Here is an 18,129-nt window from a genome sequence, read left to right as displayed (position 1 = left end):
CCGTTATTGTTGTATTTTGCATTTATCTGGATATTACATTTATATCCTCTGGTATTTTATTCGTTGTAACTATATGCACATTATCTTTTTCAGAGGTGGGTGGGAGAATCAGGATCAGAACTTTAGTTACATGGATATCCATATCTAATTGAGCTGCAAACAATTGGGTAGTATTTCTCTCGAGGACAGCTTCAATATGCTCAAAAACTGCAATGGTGTAAAAAAGTATTATTCTTTCCTTCTATAATGATATACAAATGATTACAGAGTTGCAATAACTAGGCAAAATAAAAATTTATCAATGAAACTGAAAACAAACAAGAGCAGTATACAATAATAACTTTGTTGTCAAGACGCGCCATTCAGCATTATGCCAATCTATGCCAGAACAAGAACTCAATTAATAAAGCCTTCACCTATACCTTTTTCTTTCTTTTTCTTGACTCTCACATAAATATCTCAAAAATTTAATTTCATGTACACTGTTCATAATCATACTATAATCCCACCATTATTTATAGTATTAGGACGGTGATTAGCATCGAGTAGATTCTCGAGTGATCTGGCTTTTCTATTCCGAACCCTACCAGCCTCCTTCAGTAACTCAGCCAACCTTTTCTTTTCGTCATCAACGTCTGGATTTGCTGTCCCTAGCTTTTCCTCTCTCACCCCAACAATATATTCCAGTATTCCAATAGCTTCATCCAACCTGCAAAGAGCATCAAGATCACCAATGTAGTTGGAAAAAAAGATGGGCATAACAGAATCATAATTTATAACAAAGATTAGGCTTTTGTGTTGCCAATAAATAGTTCTCACTTCTCAGCAGATATTTGTTCCTAGCTAAACAGAATCTGCTTGAGTTGATTGGCGAAAACTTGGATACATTTTGGCACTTTTTTGGATAGGGGGATGTCTTATAAATGGCTAGGTTTCAAGGATGCAAAATTGCTCCTACCTAGACTAGCATGCAAAATTGTAAAACAGCAGAAAAAATTCATATGAATTCCAGATGAAACAAAATAAGTCAGCTGTTTAAGTTCTCAAGAGCATAACAAATCACACCAGGTATATAATAAAGTAAATATGGTGCTACTATATAAAGGAATTGCAAAGCTTTTAGATGTAAGCGATTAGCATACCTGCCAACAGCATCATATGTACCAGCAAGATTGCTGTATACACCCAATGTCTCAGGGTGATAGGGTCCGTATTCTTGCTCCAAAATGCCTTTTGCTTCTTCAAACAACTCAACTGCCTCATTTATCGCATAACGTTGTACACAAGCGAGCCCCATTTGGTTAAGGGCGACACCGAAGAAGGCTGACTTCTTCTCTCCACTTGCTCTGAGTTTTAAAATGGCGCTTTTAAAGGAGTTATAGGATTCAGAATATTTTCCTAACATATAATAGATCACCCCCATTTGGGCTTCGATTCCCGCTATAGTATTCTGCTGACCAGGGGCATTGTTGTAAATCTTTAGCGCTTTCTGTAGCAACTTGAGTGCCTGATCAAGCTCATCCATTGACTCATAAATAGCAGAAACATCAGTAAGACCACTAGCAATCTCCTCTGGAGCAATCCCAGGTACGGGCTTCCCGTATATTCTGAGGGCATTCTCACAGTATGACTTTGAGTCCCTTAGCTTTCCCGTCCTGTTATACAAGTCAGCCAAACGGACAAAAACAGAAGCAACAGCAGGATGGTTTTCTCCTTTGCTAGACTTGAGAGCTGTGAGTGCCTTTTGGTAAGCGAATATCGCTTCATCATACCTATTCAGAGACAAATATGTGTCTCCAATGCTACAATCAACAGTTGCCACCTCGGATTCCTGCCCATTGGCTACCATGGCCATACTGGCCAAAACAAGATGCTCGAGGGCAGCCTCATGGTCTCCCTTTGACTCACAAATTAGTCCCATCAGCCTCCTGTCTGCTGCTTCCTCTAGTGAAGGTGGTGATCCATTCTCTTTATGTATGTTAAGAGCCATCTCACAAAGCTTCTCAGCTTCATCAAATTGCAAAGCCTGAACATGAGCCTCAGCGAGATATCGACACGTCTCACCAACTCTGGGGTCATTATCTCCCAAGACTTGTCTTTGGATTTCCAGACCAGTGGTGTAAGAAACAATCGAGTTCTCAAGTTGGCCCAACATTGCATAAGTATCACCCAATTGCATATAACCAGCAAATTTGGCGAGGGCATGTTCTTGTCCTTCTTCAACCACCGGAATTCCCAACGAGTGTTCTATCAGTGGAATGGCTTCATCGTACTGGCCCAAATTGCAGTATATTGCTGCAGTTACATGCAGACTCATAACCACATCCAAACTAGGCTTTCCATTGGCACATTTCTCAAATGACTTTGCTGCTCGATGAGCCAATTCAAGAGCTTTATGAGAACTATCCCCAGAAGATATCAAGTCTCTTGCTTGCTTAAGCAGGAACGGACCAAGGTCTGGGTTGTCTAAACCTGAATCCGATAAGTCCTCAGTTCCATTCTTCAATTTTGATCCTGAAGCAGGCGAATTCTTCGGCCTACTCCTAACAGCCTTCTTAGTACTATTTCCATTTTTCTTATCAATGAAAGGTCTCCTACCCTTTGGATTTGATTTTGCTGAAGTATCTAATTCCAACTCCAACCGAGAAGGCGTCTTGGGTTGCCCTGAAGAAGGGGTATTTGGTGAATTGTCCAACTTCACATCAGAAGAAGTTTCCTTCTTAGAGCCCGAATTGCTTCGAGAGTCCTCAGTCTCTGGCTTCTGCACCTCTTCATCCTCCTCAATAATCTCAATTTCCCTCATTTCTCCTCCTACGAGATGGCGAAGCTCCGAGTCAATCCTGGATTCATCACCATCTGATCCATAACTAGCCCTTGATGGAGATTGATCAGAGCTTTGCATCTCACACACATTCTCATAAAGTTCCTCAATAGAGGGCTCCACCACCCCATTACCTGCATGTTCCTCACCCCCCTTGGAGGACTCATTAACAACCTCATTCTCTTTACAAGGTGTAGAATTTCCATTTTCCTTCAATTCTTTAACCTCAGCTTCTTCATGAATTTCATCCATAACAACTCCAGGCATCTCCCACAACACAAAAAATAAACAAGCACCTCCAATAAATTAAATAAATTACCTGCAAATACAAACTCAGGTCAATTCCTAAACAGATCCAACATATGCAACATGTTCTATGATATGCCACAAACAACTTTGACCTTTCAAACTTGTCCAAACACAACACATACATGGACAAAAATTTGATCTTTTTAACAGATCTTAGCATACTGCTACAGCAAGAATCAAGTATGAACTAAAACAAACCATTAAAAAAGCAAGGACCCAATAGTAATCACATATAAATGGAACAGAAAGTGAATAGAACACAGGTTGACTATAACAGTAATGCAAAAAAAAAAAAAAGTAACAGAGGATTGAAAGGGTCATACCTTATTAGAAAGAACCCATTAGTAAATATGAAGTGCTGCTTAGAAAGTTATATAGGGAGAAAATACAAAGTGTAAAGGAAATAAAAAATGTATAATCCTATTGGTGGGTCTGGAATAACAGTGTTTGATGAAGAGGATAGAAAAAGACTGGAATTGTGGAGATTAAATAAAAGAGTGAGGACATAGATGGAATTAACATTAATATAAGTAGGGAAAAAAAAATGGGGGTGAATTATTAATTTAAGGTTAAAGTTGGCAGAGGTGGAATGTCAGACGAAAAGAGAAGGCGACTTCTCCCCAAACTTTGGCCTACTACCGCCGCACTGTTTCCCCACTAGTCTTTGGACCATCTAGGTTGTTGACACGTGGCAGTCCAAAAATGTTGACTGAAAAATTTGGCCGATTTATCCTTTAATATATCCCTCCAACATCGAAATAATAGCCGAACAATATATTTTTCTACGTTAATATATAATTTATAAGAATATACAACAACAACAAGCCCAGTATAATCCCACCATGTGGGGTCTGGGGAGGGTAGAGTGTACGCAGACCTAACTCCCATCTTGAAAGGTAGGGCGGTTGTTTCCGAAAGACCCTCGGCTCAAGAGAGGAGAACAAGAGAGGAAAACAAGACAAAATGTCAGATAGGACCAAGCATATCGAAAACAATATGAAAACAAGGAATAACAAAAGCGAGAAAGTCATGGTAGAACAGTCCGGAAAGAAAGGAGCATTAACTACTATAGATAAATAAGATAACTAAAGTGCAACAGCCCAACAAATATAAGTAGCAATCAAATGCAGAAATCAAATGGTAATAAACAAATGAGCAAAACTACAACTACTATGGTGAAAAGATAAGCCACCTAACCTTCTATGCTAATCTGAGTCCTCCACAACCTCCTATCTAAGGTCATGTCCTCAGTGAGCTGAAACATAATTTATAAGAATATATATATATATATATATATATATATATATATATTTGACAAGCGAATATAATTATTTTTGGTTAATCAGTCAAATGTGTTACTCATCCTTAATTTTTCAAAGACAAACTATTACTCCTCTCATGGTATAAATATTAATCATTTTAATAGATAATTTATGTGAATCTTTTTGGTATTTTAGATAGTTTTTTAAAAAATTACACCCTTATTGCTCCAACTAGTAATTAATTATTAAATAAGACATTCAAAAACTATAAAGTAACTTAAATAAATAATTTTACAATTAATGTCGTTAATTATTTCTGTTAATAAGTCTGTAAATTTTTTTTAAAAAAAAAAACCGATAATATAACGGGTGGAAATATTGCAGAAAAGCTTTTGAAAACTTGACAAAAAGAATTATCAACTTGCCTAGACCTATATGATCCAATCTAGATAATTGGAATTGGATTAGTCATAGGAACTAGTGTCCAAAAGTAATACGTATGATACTCCTTTCTATGACACTTTAAAGGGGTAACAAGTAATTTTCCAAATCTGAAGAACATCTTGTCAGTTTCTTTTCTTTTGTTTTCTTTTTTTCATTTTTGAGTTCAAATGTTGCATGTCATGATAAAATAGAGTAGGGCTTGAAGTAGCTTCTAAGTTTGTCTTACATTTGCATGTCGATCTTGTCTTGGAAACCTGTTAACCTTCGGTGGTTATGAAGCACGTCCATTTCCCCAAGCTCTCCTCCAATTCACCTTTTTTTATAAATAAATAAAAAAAAACTCGTGGATCGCATCCGCATCAATTTTACATGCACTTCAATTAATTTTAAGAAAACTTACTACTTTCACCGATATAAGTAAAATGTAACTCCACCAAGACTTGAAGGTTTAAAAAAGTCACACCTAAGTGTTTTTACTCCGTTGTCAATTCACTCTCCCATTTCTACTACGTCATAGTCGTTTAGATATCCTGATTTATTTCAAAATATGTGACGTCTTACAAAAATAAAAATGTCATTTGTACCTTTTTCCAACATCTGCCCTTAATGTAAGTGAAATAAAATGAGGTTAGACAAATACTCCTTCCGGTCCTATATAAAATTTTCTAGCCTTTTAAATTTTATTCAACATAGGTAAGGTATTAATTTTTTCAAAAAAAAATTACCCTAATTTGATAAATGATTGAACAAATTTATGATAGGCTTGCAATATTTCTTTATATTTTTCTATGCATAAATTTACGAGGAGATATAAAAGGGTCTTTTAGTCAAATACTTTTTTCATTAATATCATTAAGTGAATTCTTTAACAAGTGTGCCAAACTCTTAAAGATCACTTACATGGGATCGGAGGTAGTCCTCCTTAAGAATACGGCTATTAAATATCTTAGTGTGCGAAAATCTTAAAGTAGATGCTCCAAAATCAACATATGGTACTATTTCTCATGATAACATAAATAAGATTAAAATTAAAAAGAAAGAAACCAAGAGTGATCATTACAAGCTTTACATTAATATTGATGTAATGTTGCTTGGTTACGTACAAACCGTGGCCATTTTTGTTAATGTGAAAATATTCAATTTTGTTCCCACTTTTTCAGCACTATATATAGAACAACTAATTCAAAACAATATAAGTGCAGTACTCGGTGTTAGGACTTCGGCTGACTTTTCACTTACTACTCCGTCCGTCTCAAAATATTTGTTGTCCTTACTAAAAATATTTGTCTCAAAATATTTATCGTTTTATCTAATCAAGACAAAATTAAGTAACTTTTCGCCATATTACCCTTGTATTATTAGCAACATTTAAGAGGTTCTCATCATCGATGGAGACATGGAGTGGATATTTATTGAGGAGAGATTACATGCAATATATAAAGAGGGTAAAATAGTTAAAATGTTATCCTTATAAATACTTTCTTAAGAGGCATGTAAATGAACAAAACGATAAATATTTTGAGTGGAAAGAGTACCGGTGACTTTGTGTTCTTACCATATGGGCATTTAATGGAACAGAATATCTCACATGATAGCCAACATCTAATATCTGCAGTGTACAGAATCATGTCTCGTGAAAATACTAAAGAAGGCATATTATTCCTCAAGAGTTGGTGAAATTGAACACCCCACGGGCACCAATAATTATTCACTGGGACATAAAAGTGAGGCATAATTTATGTAACTAAAATACTATTAAGCTTCGCTGGATAATAATTGCTAAAACCGAGTTAATATAAAACATCATGATATATAATGGTGGTTAGTGAGTTTAGCTGTGCACGGGCCTGGACTGATAGGCATCCGATGATATTTTGTACTTTCCTCTAATCAATGACATTATTTTATATAATTAATCAAAAGGATATCTGATTCCCTCATCCAGTGGGATTACAATAATAATGATGAGATGTCTATGATTGTAACGACCAAGGCTAAATTACTTTAGCTATAAAGGGTTACTTTGTTTTGCTATATTCCAATGCTCAAAGTTAATCAATTAGTTAGTACAGCTTGTGTTTCCTTGCTGAGAAAAAGTAAAAATATAAGGAATTCTTATGTAATTCTTCTATGTGAAAAAAATCAAACTCGTTTGACAATAATTAATCCAAGTCTAAATTATGCATTTTGTTTTATTTTATCAAAATAACTTTCTCAGCAGCATTTTTTATGTATTTCATTTTTTATGATTGGGATATGGCAATTTTTTTTTCATTTTGATGCCTTCAGAAATGTCTGGTATTGTTGCATTAAACATGCTCATTTACGTGTTAATTTATTCATTTTTCTATCACCAGTACTTTTCAATCAGCATTAAAATATATTTTCTTCTACCCCATTTTATTTATACAAATATATACATCAGATTTAATTTCTTGACAAATTAAACAATACACGAGATAGATGAATGAGCTAGCTAATTGTTGAGTTTTTAGTTTGCATGAATGTCAACTCATAAAGTACTATGTTTATTATTTCGCTTAGTCAAAGCTTTCAAAATATATTTTTAGCAGCTCCTTGGTATAGAAGAGATAGTGAGGAAATGCATGCGTCAAATTCCATTCACTCAGTTTAATAAACGTACAAGTAAACATATTTTTATATGAGTTGATTTACAAGAATGGCCATCGGGTCGGGTGGTTTTGAAATTTTGACCTCACTTGCACAGTAGGCAAAACTTCAAACTTAGCAATTTTTTACTTTTGACCTTAATGGGGTTTGGACAAGCGGTGGTCAAAATTCAAGAGCACCCATTTAAAGGTCATCGAGTGTAATTACCTGGTTTAATATAATTAATCTACATTGACAACTTAAAAAAAACTACTCATCTTATCACTTAAATACCAATTATAAGTAACTTCTTACAGCACGCATATATTGGTCTATGAAATATAATTCACCTAATCATCTAAGTTTAGACAGATTGGGCTGAGTATATATTTAGGAGGGAGTCCATTAGGCACTGCCCAAGTTAGTCCATCTAAAGGTTTGAAATGATTTGAGCTATGTATATTGACTCATAATATTGTCAAAATATTGATATATGTATATTTTTTTTGGGGTATACTCAATGTAGGCATAATAAACAAAAACAAAAGTATCATTGTCGTCTGGTAAGTAAATAAACTACGGAAAAGACTCAAATATGTCATCGAACTATCGAGAATGGCTCATTTATGTCACTCGTCAATAATTTGGCTCATTTATGACACTCATCATAGTTTGGCTCATTTATGCCATCACCCGTTACCAAAATGACTCATCCATGCCATTTTTCATTAATACCGGTTTTACAATACCAGATATGACTCGTGGCCTCCAACTAGATTATAGTTGTGGGTGAGTAGGGTGTATGGGTCGGGTTTTTATTAATTTGAGATTTAAAATTAGGCTGGTTTAATTTTTTTTGATGACACGTTTCATATCTGGTATTATAAAACCGGCGTTAATGAAAAATGACATGGATGAGTCATTTTGGCAATAGACGATGACATAAATGAGCCAAACTATTTATGAGTAGCATAAATGAACCATTTCTGATAGTTCGATGGCATAAATGAGTCAAAATATTGATAAGTGGCATAATGAGACATTTTCAATAGTTCGATGGCATATTTGACTTTTTTCCCGAATAAACTATACAAAACCAAACAAATGAATAGTCGATTTAATTAAGTTGGATTAGTTAGATTGTAATCCATTATTAGGCCCCACCAGTGAAATCCGTTTGGGCTGTAAGGATAAGCCCGACCCCTCTAGTCTCCATTCAACCGTCACCTGCTCACCGGCCCTCATCTACAATGCTATTAAAGCAATGTCCTATAGTTAAGTCTTGACCATGAAACAAATTAACTGTTTTATTAAGATTTTATTGAATATTTCATAAAACTATCAACCTAAAAGAATTACTATTGTTTGATAAATTGTAGCGTACTAGCAAAAGAAGAAAAAAAAAAAAAACCTACCCCTTGTGTTTGCACCAATTCAATGAATGCATGATATGTGTTTTAATGTAAAATTATGTCACTAGATATGAATTAATGTGTATTTTCATATTTAAAACGGTTATTTTATATTTATGGCGTGACAATGACAAATTTGAGTAATTATTTTCATATTAACGACTTAATAAATTTTAGAATTAAGCTACGTAAAGAAGTCATAAATCCTTTAATGTTCGCTGAATCTTGAGTTGAGTAAAGCAAAATAATCAAACCTTCTAATCAACTTCACAGCTCAAATTCGTTAATAAAGTAGGGGTGTTTTCCATACCAAATATTCCATCAAAATAAAGTTATAAATTGTGGTGAAATGATCATTGGTTTTCTGTTATCCGGACAAAAAGAGGACGAACCTTTAAAAACAGAAATGTGAAAAAAAAAAAAATGACAGCTGTGGGATTTGAACCCACGCCCTTTCGGACCAGAGCCTAAATCTGGCGCCTTAGACCACTCGGCCAAACTGTCCTTGGCGTGCAAGTTTCTTAACAAATAATATTAGAAATATGGCTTAATACCTAGATGAACCCTTAAACTTGACATGTTTTGTAAGATAGACATATAAACTTACAAGGTGACCAGATAGACACTTAAACTTGCTCAAAGTGTATTTTTTAAACACATTTGAATTGAACACCTGCGCGTGAGGTCCAAACGACAATTATGTAGCGTGGGGTTAAGTTTTGTCAGGTGATGTTTTTGGTTTTGTGTCTTGCGTATTTCAGAGGTCCAAACAGAGCCCTCTTTTTTGACTTTTTGTGTTTTAGGCTTTTACCTCTCCTTTTCATATCTCTCCTTCTACGTGTCTCATTGTTTTTAATTACTTTCGCAAAGTTAATAATGAAAAATACATCTAAATGGTTATTTTTTACCCTTAAATAATTTTTTATCCACTAAAAATTATTCGTATTATTTTTGTAAAAAAAAATTATTCGTATTATTTTTGCTGAAATTATCCGTATTATTGGCTTAATACCTAAATGGACCATTAAACTTGGCATGTTTTGTAAGATAGGCATATAAACTTACAAGGTGACCAGATAGATTTTTATCCTAAGCGCGTGAAGGATTTTAAAATTTCTAAGTCAGAATACAAGCCAATAAAAAAACGGAAAAGGCTCTTCGTTATACTTTAGGGCCAATTATACCCTTAAAGTTATACTATGTGGTCAATTATACCCTTATGTCTAACTGCTGCCACGTGGCATCATCCCAGCCCTTCAAAATTATTTTACCCTCAAATAATTTTTTACCCACTAAAATAACTCAACCCGACTCGATTGCTGGAAAAAGAGTCGGGTAAAATAATCGAGTCGGGTTGAGTTATTTTTGTGGGTAAAAAATTATTTGAGGGTAAAATAATTTTGAAGGGCTGGGATGATGTCACGTGGCAACAGCTAGACATAAGGGTATAATTGACCACATAGTATAACTTTAAGGGTATAATTGACCCTAAAGTATAACGAAGAGCCTTTTCCGTTTTTTTATTGGCTTGTATTCTGACTTAGCAATTTTAAAATCCTTCACGCGCTTAGGATAAAAATCTATCTGGTCACCTTGTAAGTTTATATGCCTATCTTACAAAACATGCCAAGTTTAAGGGTCCATTTAGGTATTAAGCCAATAATACGGATAATTGTTTTTCCAGCAAAAATAATACGGATAATTTTTTTTTACAAAAATAATACGAATAATTTTTAGTGGATAAAAAATTATTTAAGGGTAAAAAAATAACCATTTAGATGTATTTTTCATTATTAACTTTGCGAAAGTAATTAAAAACAATGAGACACGTAGAAGGAGAGATATGAAAAGGAGAGGTAAAAGCCTAAAACACAAAAAGTCAAAAAAGAGGGCTCTGTTTGGACCTCTGAAATACGCAAGACACAAAACCAAAAACATCACCTGACAAAACTTAACCCCACGCTACATAATTGTCGTTTGGACCTCACGCGCAGGTGTTCAATTCAAATGTGTTTAAAAAATACACTTTGAGCAAGTTTAAGTGTCTATCTGGTCACTTTGTAAGTTTATATGTCTATCTTACAAAACATGCCAAGTTTAAGGGTCCATCTAGGTATTAAGCCTAGAAATATTGAAATCTCGATAGTACAAGTGTAAAAGCTTCAATCAGAACAAAGGCTGGGACTGTTCTGAGAACATTTGCCTCCTCTCGACCCTGAGGCCGTTGCAAGAATGATGCAACAAACGTGGAACCACATTCACGTTCTTGAAGAGAGGAAGGAGGTAGAATAAGGGAAGGTCAAAGCTTTCCTCTTATCACTCTTTTCACGGCAAAGTCAACGTCTTAGCTCCAGTGCAAGGATTTCTTCTTATTCTATGTCCACTAATTTAATCTGTCCACTATGCAATGACTATGGAACATAATTGGCAAACCCAAGTCTCAGAAGTGGCGCTATTTGGAGTGTTAGAGTTATTAAACTAGGATCTACATATTTACAAACGAAAATGTTTGATAAGATCCTCAAATGATAATAAGTCCAACTCTTTTTAGGGCAAACGAATAACAGAACGATAATTTCTGAAAACGATTTCCATATTACTATAACCTACTAACTATTATGACTATAATTAGAAAAAATAATGTCTAATATGAGGATCCCAACATAAAAGACCCTGAACTGAAATAACTTGGGGACTGAGAAAACAAAATTGGCTGCACTACATTCACGTCAAATAGCAGGATTGGAGATGGATTTACTGTAAATCATCCCAGCATTAGGAAAATGAATAAAAGTTTGAAATGCAATTAAGCTTTCATTACAAACGGATTTTCCTTGGTCAAATCCTGATCCAAATTTCTAGCAAAATCAAACAGCGAAATATTCAAAGAGTTGCTTAGTAACTTCAAGTATACAACAAATGACTTAGAGCTACTGAGAACGAAAGCAATATGATACACTTCACATTGGGGTCCTGGGGATAATTTGGTCACCCAAGATAACACAATAAGTTACATATTCTGGAGTTTCCTATGCCTCAGCAGAAGCTGATCTGTTGCAATTAGGCAAGCATTGCGACAAGGTAAAATTCCGAGGGGGCTCGTAAGATTGGAAAAAATCAGGATCCTGCTCAAGCGCCTCCGCATAACTTTCAAGAACAGTTACAATCTCCTCGAAATGTGGCCGTTTGTGAGGATTGTTTGCCCAGCACCTTTTAATGAGTTTCCGAACTGCTACTGGACATGCAGCAGGTATTGGTGGTCTAGCCTTCTGCAAAATTCCAATTAAATATAAGAAACTGCCAAAATCTCTATCTTACAGGGAGTGATGCATGATACTGCAAAAAAAAATATGTACATAAAGTTATGTTCCAATGTAACTTCATCTGAGAGAAGCAACTTTCAACGACAAACACAATATGTATGTAGAGAAGCGCTTATTGAAAGCAAAACAATAATCTGGATCTTAAAACAAAAGCATAAAACTGAATCGCCAGCAACCTGCTAAGCAAAAATCACATCATCATCAATTTCCAATGTGCAGGAGAAACACTGAAGGAAGAAGAGCAGATGTCTTATGAATTGGACTCTCAAACATTCAATATGTGTCTATATCCTTTTAAAACATATTTTTTAAAATGTAAAACATAAATCCCAAATAATTTGAAGTGAATTAATATCAGAAAAAAAAATATTAAATACAAAAAAGGGAGACAGCAAGTCTTAGAAAAGGACAGTGGAGTGTTAGAAAGGCCAATATATAGCCCCACAGCATTTGAAAGTAACTCTGAAAATAAGGCATACCCAGAGAGCGAGCGAGCGACTGAGGTAGTCACTTAATGGGGTTGTAGCTTTCTTAGTAGAGTGCATTAAGCGGCAGCAGCAATGTTCTGGGCATTATCTTAAAGATCAGCCTTCTAAGTAGCAGATTTGACAATTCTACTCAACATGAAGCCTTATACCTCAAGTTTACTTTGGAGCCTAATACCCGAGGAATCTGATCGATGGGCAGGCTATACAGAATACAGGAAAAACAAACTTTATCTTATGCTTCACAGCAGGCTACAATGACTTCTAACTCTACATTTGTCTTACAAATTAATACTTCTTCCAGATCCTCAAGCACAGCTCTCTATATCTCTTAATCTCTTTCCAGGAAACAACTCAATCATGGGCCTCATTGTTCTTATAGGTAAGAATAACTAGCAACTTCTGCCACTCAGAAGAGTTTCCAATGGTAAACATAGTAGATATTGCAAACAGGTTTTCTAAAAGAGTGATGTTAAAGTAGACTATGCTGATTTGCCACAAAACCTCAGGGAGAGGATAGAGATGTTGATGATCAAGAAGGTGAAAAGAAAAAGAAAAAAAGAGAGAAGAATAGAACAACATTAACACAGAGCCAACATATTAAATAGTTCAGTTTGACGAAGAGAGGAATCAAGATGCTTATCATTTATAAATGCTATTCACTTGTTGGAAACTCTTTTCAAGTTCTACAGCAGACGTTTCTGGAAAAAGCACAGGATGATACTAACATGAGAACGAAAGAAACAAAAGATAATCGATGGGATGATCCCATTACCAACTGAATTTAGAGACTGACAGAAGATTCGATTAGAGAAAGACACCCCAGATATGAGAGATAAGTTCAAAACATAATCACAAGGTGAACATATTTGCACACTTAGATATTTCACGCTGCAAGAATTTTTATAAGTATTTCAAGGGTTATTTCATAGCATAGACATATGTTTTCTCAATCTTTCAATATGCACAACTGAGCAATATCTCTCTCTTTGTATCTTAGTTGTCTTTCTTGATTCATCTTGCAAGACATAGAAGAGAACATTAACTTACTGATGTGAGTCCCATGGTAACCTCATACTATCTAACGAGAATTTAAACAACTCGGCTATAGCTTCCCCATCACATTTATAACAGGAATAACAAATGTAACGTAAATGACACTTTCGAACGATAACGTTAAACAGATAGAGATTCAGTGGAACAAATTCAGATCCAGAGACGTATGAAACAATAGGCAATGTATCTTGACGAAAAGCACTATGCCAAGGTTAACAGAGAATGTACCTTCTGGCAGACTGCAAATGCCGCCTGCTCGGGGGTCATGTCATCAAATGGTGTCAATGCAGTCAAAAGTTCCCATAGGACAATACCGAAACTATAGACATCAACTTTCTTTGTATGGTTCTTTTCCTTGATCATTTCTGGTGCCATCCACCGGTATGTACCGGTGAACCCCTTTGCACTACCACATTGAGATTCTAAACATGAGATCCCGAAATCTGCAACTTTCACACACATATCTCCATCAAGGAGTAGATTTTCCGACTTCAGATCTCTGTGAAGTATCCCTTCAGCATGAAGATACTGCATCCCATGTGCAATGTCAAGCGCCAGTTTCACAACTATATTGAGAGGGACTGAGTACGGCTCCTGCTGATGTAGGTACTTTCTCAGGGAGCCTCCAGGTAAGTACTCTGTGATAATGCAAAACACTGGTGGTTTCTTACATGCTGCAATAAACTGCAATGGAGAAGCAGAAGAAATGGAACAAGTAAAAAGAAGTGGCAATTTTCATGCATTACTGAGAGATGTGTTCACAGATGATAACTATTTACCAGTAGATAGTTAGGATAAATCAAAATATGTCTAAAAATCCCCAAGCTACTACGTTAAGAAATTCTGAGAGACGTGTTTACAGTTGATAAACTCATCATGAAATTCCTGCAGGTGGCACAATCATACCTCTGTACAAATCAAGGATGAGGGAGCTGATTTTTAGATTTCAAGTTTGACATGATGCAAAAGGCAAATTTGTTACTTTCTATGTTGCTTGGATTTTTCAAAAATATTGTTAGGTGTGTGACAGATCCTCCAAAAGCTATTCATCTTTGAAGTATCTGATGATGAGGATGGGTGGCATTTTTGGAAGATTCGAGCAACATAGGTTACGTGGTGGATATAAGACATATCAAGAGCTTACGTTCAAAATGATAGTACCTTGATTAGTCTATCGATAATCATGTACTTGGTGCTTTTCAAAGTAAAACATAATTAAAAGTGATAGAGGCTTGCATCTTTTCATGGCAACTATGGTTTTGCGACTACTTAAGAACCATGTATGAAGTAGCAATAATCGAATCACTTGCCTATTAATAACAGATATATTTTTTAAAAAAAAAACCTTCCATTCTTTTTCTTATTTTCATGTATGAGTTCTGCTACTATAAATTTCCTAAGATTAGAGGACAAGCGCCCAATCGTCAGCCATATAAAATGAGACTATATCTATGTCGGTAGACTCCTGAACCTGCCAAAGAACAAACAAGGAACATTGCTTGGAAAATGAAATAAAGTAATATAGGCTCCCAGGTACTACCCCTTCGAATTTCCTTATTAAAGCCAGTTTCCATTCCCCATTCATCTCGAACTTTTGTCATGGTTATTGATGGTCAATGCCAACTTCTTCCGCTCCGAGCCCTTTCCTCCAAATGCTTGTTGGGGAACAATAGGGTGAATAACTTCCCCCCTGAGGACTACCTATTCATATGCAGTTATGCAATGAACGGCTTTCATGATTTGTATCTCATTGAATCTGGAACGGAAACTACGCCCTTTCATTTGGAAAGTAGATTTATTAGCCTCCGCACAGCTGGCAATGTAATTAGTTTACTCAATGGAGACATAACATCTTAAATGAGTCCAAGATTAATTGAACCAGATTATGAACTTGCAGTACTTGTGAAGGAAAAATCCCATCATAAGGAATTCTAATACAATCTCTTTCATTTAACCGAAGATAACCCGATTTTCAAAGAGCTTTCTACAAGAATGTACTAGTTTGGAGCAAACTTCCCTCCTTAACATTCTGGAACAGTCTTCTGAGTACCAAGAAGTAATCCAAGTTCCTTCCCTTTTATTGTTCAATTTCTTAAAGAAAAATTACTCCCTCCGTCCCAATTTAGGTGTCTATATTTAGTAAGTTAGACAATTCAAACATCCTGTATGGCAAGTTTAAAACCGCAAGATTCAAAGGATATTTTAGTACATTACACACATATTTAACTTAAGATCACAAGATTCAAAAGTCTCTTTATATTCCTTGAAACTTTGTACTCAGTCAAACTAAGACAATTAGAATGAGATGGAAGGAGTACTAGTCAAACTTCCTTCCTTAACATTCCAAAACAGTCTTCTGAGTACCAAAACATAATCCAAGTTCCTTCCTTTCTTTGTTGTTCAAATTTAAATTAAGAAAACATAGATCAAATAAGAGAAAATGAAAGAAATGAGAAACCATGCTTACAGTAATGATATTTGGATGCTTTAACCTCAGCAACAAAGCAACCTCAGAAGTAAACTGTTTCTCAAGAAAAGTAGCCAAGTTACCATCTTCTTCAGGTTGGCTTATAAGTTTAATAGCCACTTCCCTATGCTTATAAACCCCCCTGTAAATCCTACTATGTCTTCCTGAAGCAAACTTATTACCTATATACAGCTGTGACATATCAGCACTCCATTCCTCTTCTCCTTCACCCTTTATCGCAGCTCCAGATGATACTATATACTTGGACCATGATGCTGCTCGCTTGTACTCTCCTAATGATAGCCTCCTCTCTAATTTCCCGTTATTCGCTATTTGCTTAAACCAGTTCAAATTCTTCATTAGTAAACCATTAACTTCTCCGCCCTCAAAACCAAAAATAGTAAGATTACTGTATATAAATAAAGAATACTCAAACGGCGCTACAGATTCTCCTAAATTTTATAAATAAATTAAAAAAATGAGCTACATTCCAAAGAATAGAGTTACATTTTGAGTATGTGTCAGAATTTTTTTTACTACTAATAAAAAATATTCAACAGTGCATTTGTTAGGAGTGCTACTTTGAAGAAAAGATTGAAAACTTCATCTAAAATTAGTGTGAACCAGTAAAAAGTAGACCCCTTTGAAGCGTACAATGAGCTTAAAATTTTGTGAAATTGTGAGGAACAGTAAACTTAGAAGCACTACTTTGAAGAAAAGGTTGAAATCTTTATGTATAGGTACAAATTAATATAGAAAGTGAATGAGCAAAAAGTAGACCACTTTGAAGTGTGGAATGAGGTTAATTTTGTGTTAATGAGTTGTAATGGTGGAGAGAGCGGTAGTGGAAGTGGCGGTTTTTTTCTCTCTCTTTATTTATTAATCTTTCTCTTAACAAAGCATTAAGGAAGAAGCAAAGCAGTGGGCAGTAGGGAGTAGAATCCAAGAGTAGAGCAACATTCATAACGTGGGAAGATCCGCTTCTGAGGACACATTTCGGCTTCTTTTGATTGCGACCGCTTATATTCTTTTTCCCGCTTTTGCCCTTCGCATTTCTCATTATACCTATTTACATCATTTTTTTTTTACTTTCTCAAATGAGAAAAAGAAATTTAATGAGTTTTCCTCTTTTTGAAGTCTTTATTATGCTCTTTTGTCGTTATTCCTGTCTATAATATTCCTCTGTTTCGTGACTTTATTTTCTTTATAATAGATATATTTCAACAAAATGATAAGTTTTTAAAGTAAAAAAGGTCAAAAATGCTTTTGAACTATTAAATATAGAGTAAATTATGCATTTTATTTGTTTTTTATGTAAATATGTCCTTAACGTTAGCTAAATTTAATAAGTTACTATTGAACTATTAAAATTGCTTTTGGACACAAAAATTACCACTAGACAGATGAGCACATATAGCCTCTCTAGCCCCTCCCTCTTAATAAACCTCACATCCTATGTAAAATAGTACTATGAAATACTCTATGGTTCATTTGGTACGCGGGATAAAATGTAATATATCATGATTAAGTTTGAAATTAACTTATAGTTTATTTGATAAACGTACTGTATAAATTTATATCTCCCCTCTCTCTTAATAAACTTCACATCATATATAAAAATAATAAGTATACTATAAAATACTCTAATGTAATTGCTGGATTGAAGCAGGGAGAAGATGGTAAAATCATGTTATGAGGAAACAAGAGGCATAGCAAAGGAGCGGACCGAAGAAAGGCTAACAGAATTGAGGGGGATCTCGTTGTACGTTATTAAAGGTTGGGGGACCCAAAACCAGCACTCTCATAGGGGAGTTATGTCGGACAGTGCCGTATGCTTCTTCCGTATACGGTCCACCTCTCTTCTCAGTACTCTTCTTCACTGCTTTTTAGGATTACGATTTAACATTTCAACCTAACATAAACATATGGTGTGAGACTCT

At 35.1% G+C, this 18,129-nt stretch overlaps 2 protein-coding genes and 1 non-coding gene across 3 annotated transcripts; all 3 read right to left on the bottom strand.

Moving 5' to 3' along the window:
- Positions 1-213: 213 nt before the first annotated feature.
- LOC132632786 (protein KINESIN LIGHT CHAIN-RELATED 3-like) lies at positions 214-3,605 on the bottom strand. The gene is made up of 3 exons (XM_060348861.1): positions 3,454-3,605; positions 1,143-3,140; positions 214-709 (listed from the first exon to the last, which is right to left on the bottom strand). The coding sequence occupies exons 2-3, from the start codon at positions 3,086-3,088 to the stop codon at positions 493-495; spliced, it is 2,163 nt and encodes a 720-aa protein (XP_060204844.1). The 5' UTR covers positions 3,089-3,140; positions 3,454-3,605; the 3' UTR covers positions 214-492.
- A 5,677-nt stretch (positions 3,606-9,282) lies between these two features.
- TRNAL-UAG (transfer RNA leucine (anticodon UAG)) lies at positions 9,283-9,362 on the bottom strand. Its single transcript has one exon. It is a non-coding gene; the product is annotated as a tRNA-Leu (tRNA).
- Positions 9,363-11,646: 2,284 nt separating this feature from the next.
- Positions 11,647-17,134, bottom strand: LOC132632785 (serine/threonine/tyrosine-protein kinase HT1-like). The gene is made up of 3 exons (XM_060348860.1): positions 16,190-17,134; positions 13,951-14,406; positions 11,647-12,127 (listed from the first exon to the last, which is right to left on the bottom strand). The coding sequence occupies exons 1-3, from the start codon at positions 16,547-16,549 to the stop codon at positions 11,888-11,890; spliced, it is 1,056 nt and encodes a 351-aa protein (XP_060204843.1). The 5' UTR covers positions 16,550-17,134; the 3' UTR covers positions 11,647-11,887.
- Between the last annotated feature and the right edge of the window lie 995 nt (positions 17,135-18,129).

Source organism: Lycium barbarum, chromosome 3 (assembly GCF_019175385.1).
Source record: "Lycium barbarum isolate Lr01 chromosome 3, ASM1917538v2, whole genome shotgun sequence".
Taxonomy (NCBI): domain Eukaryota; kingdom Viridiplantae; phylum Streptophyta; class Magnoliopsida; order Solanales; family Solanaceae; genus Lycium; species Lycium barbarum.
The sequence above is the reverse complement of the archived record's forward strand: the minus strand, read 5'-3'. Positions and strand labels throughout refer to the sequence as shown.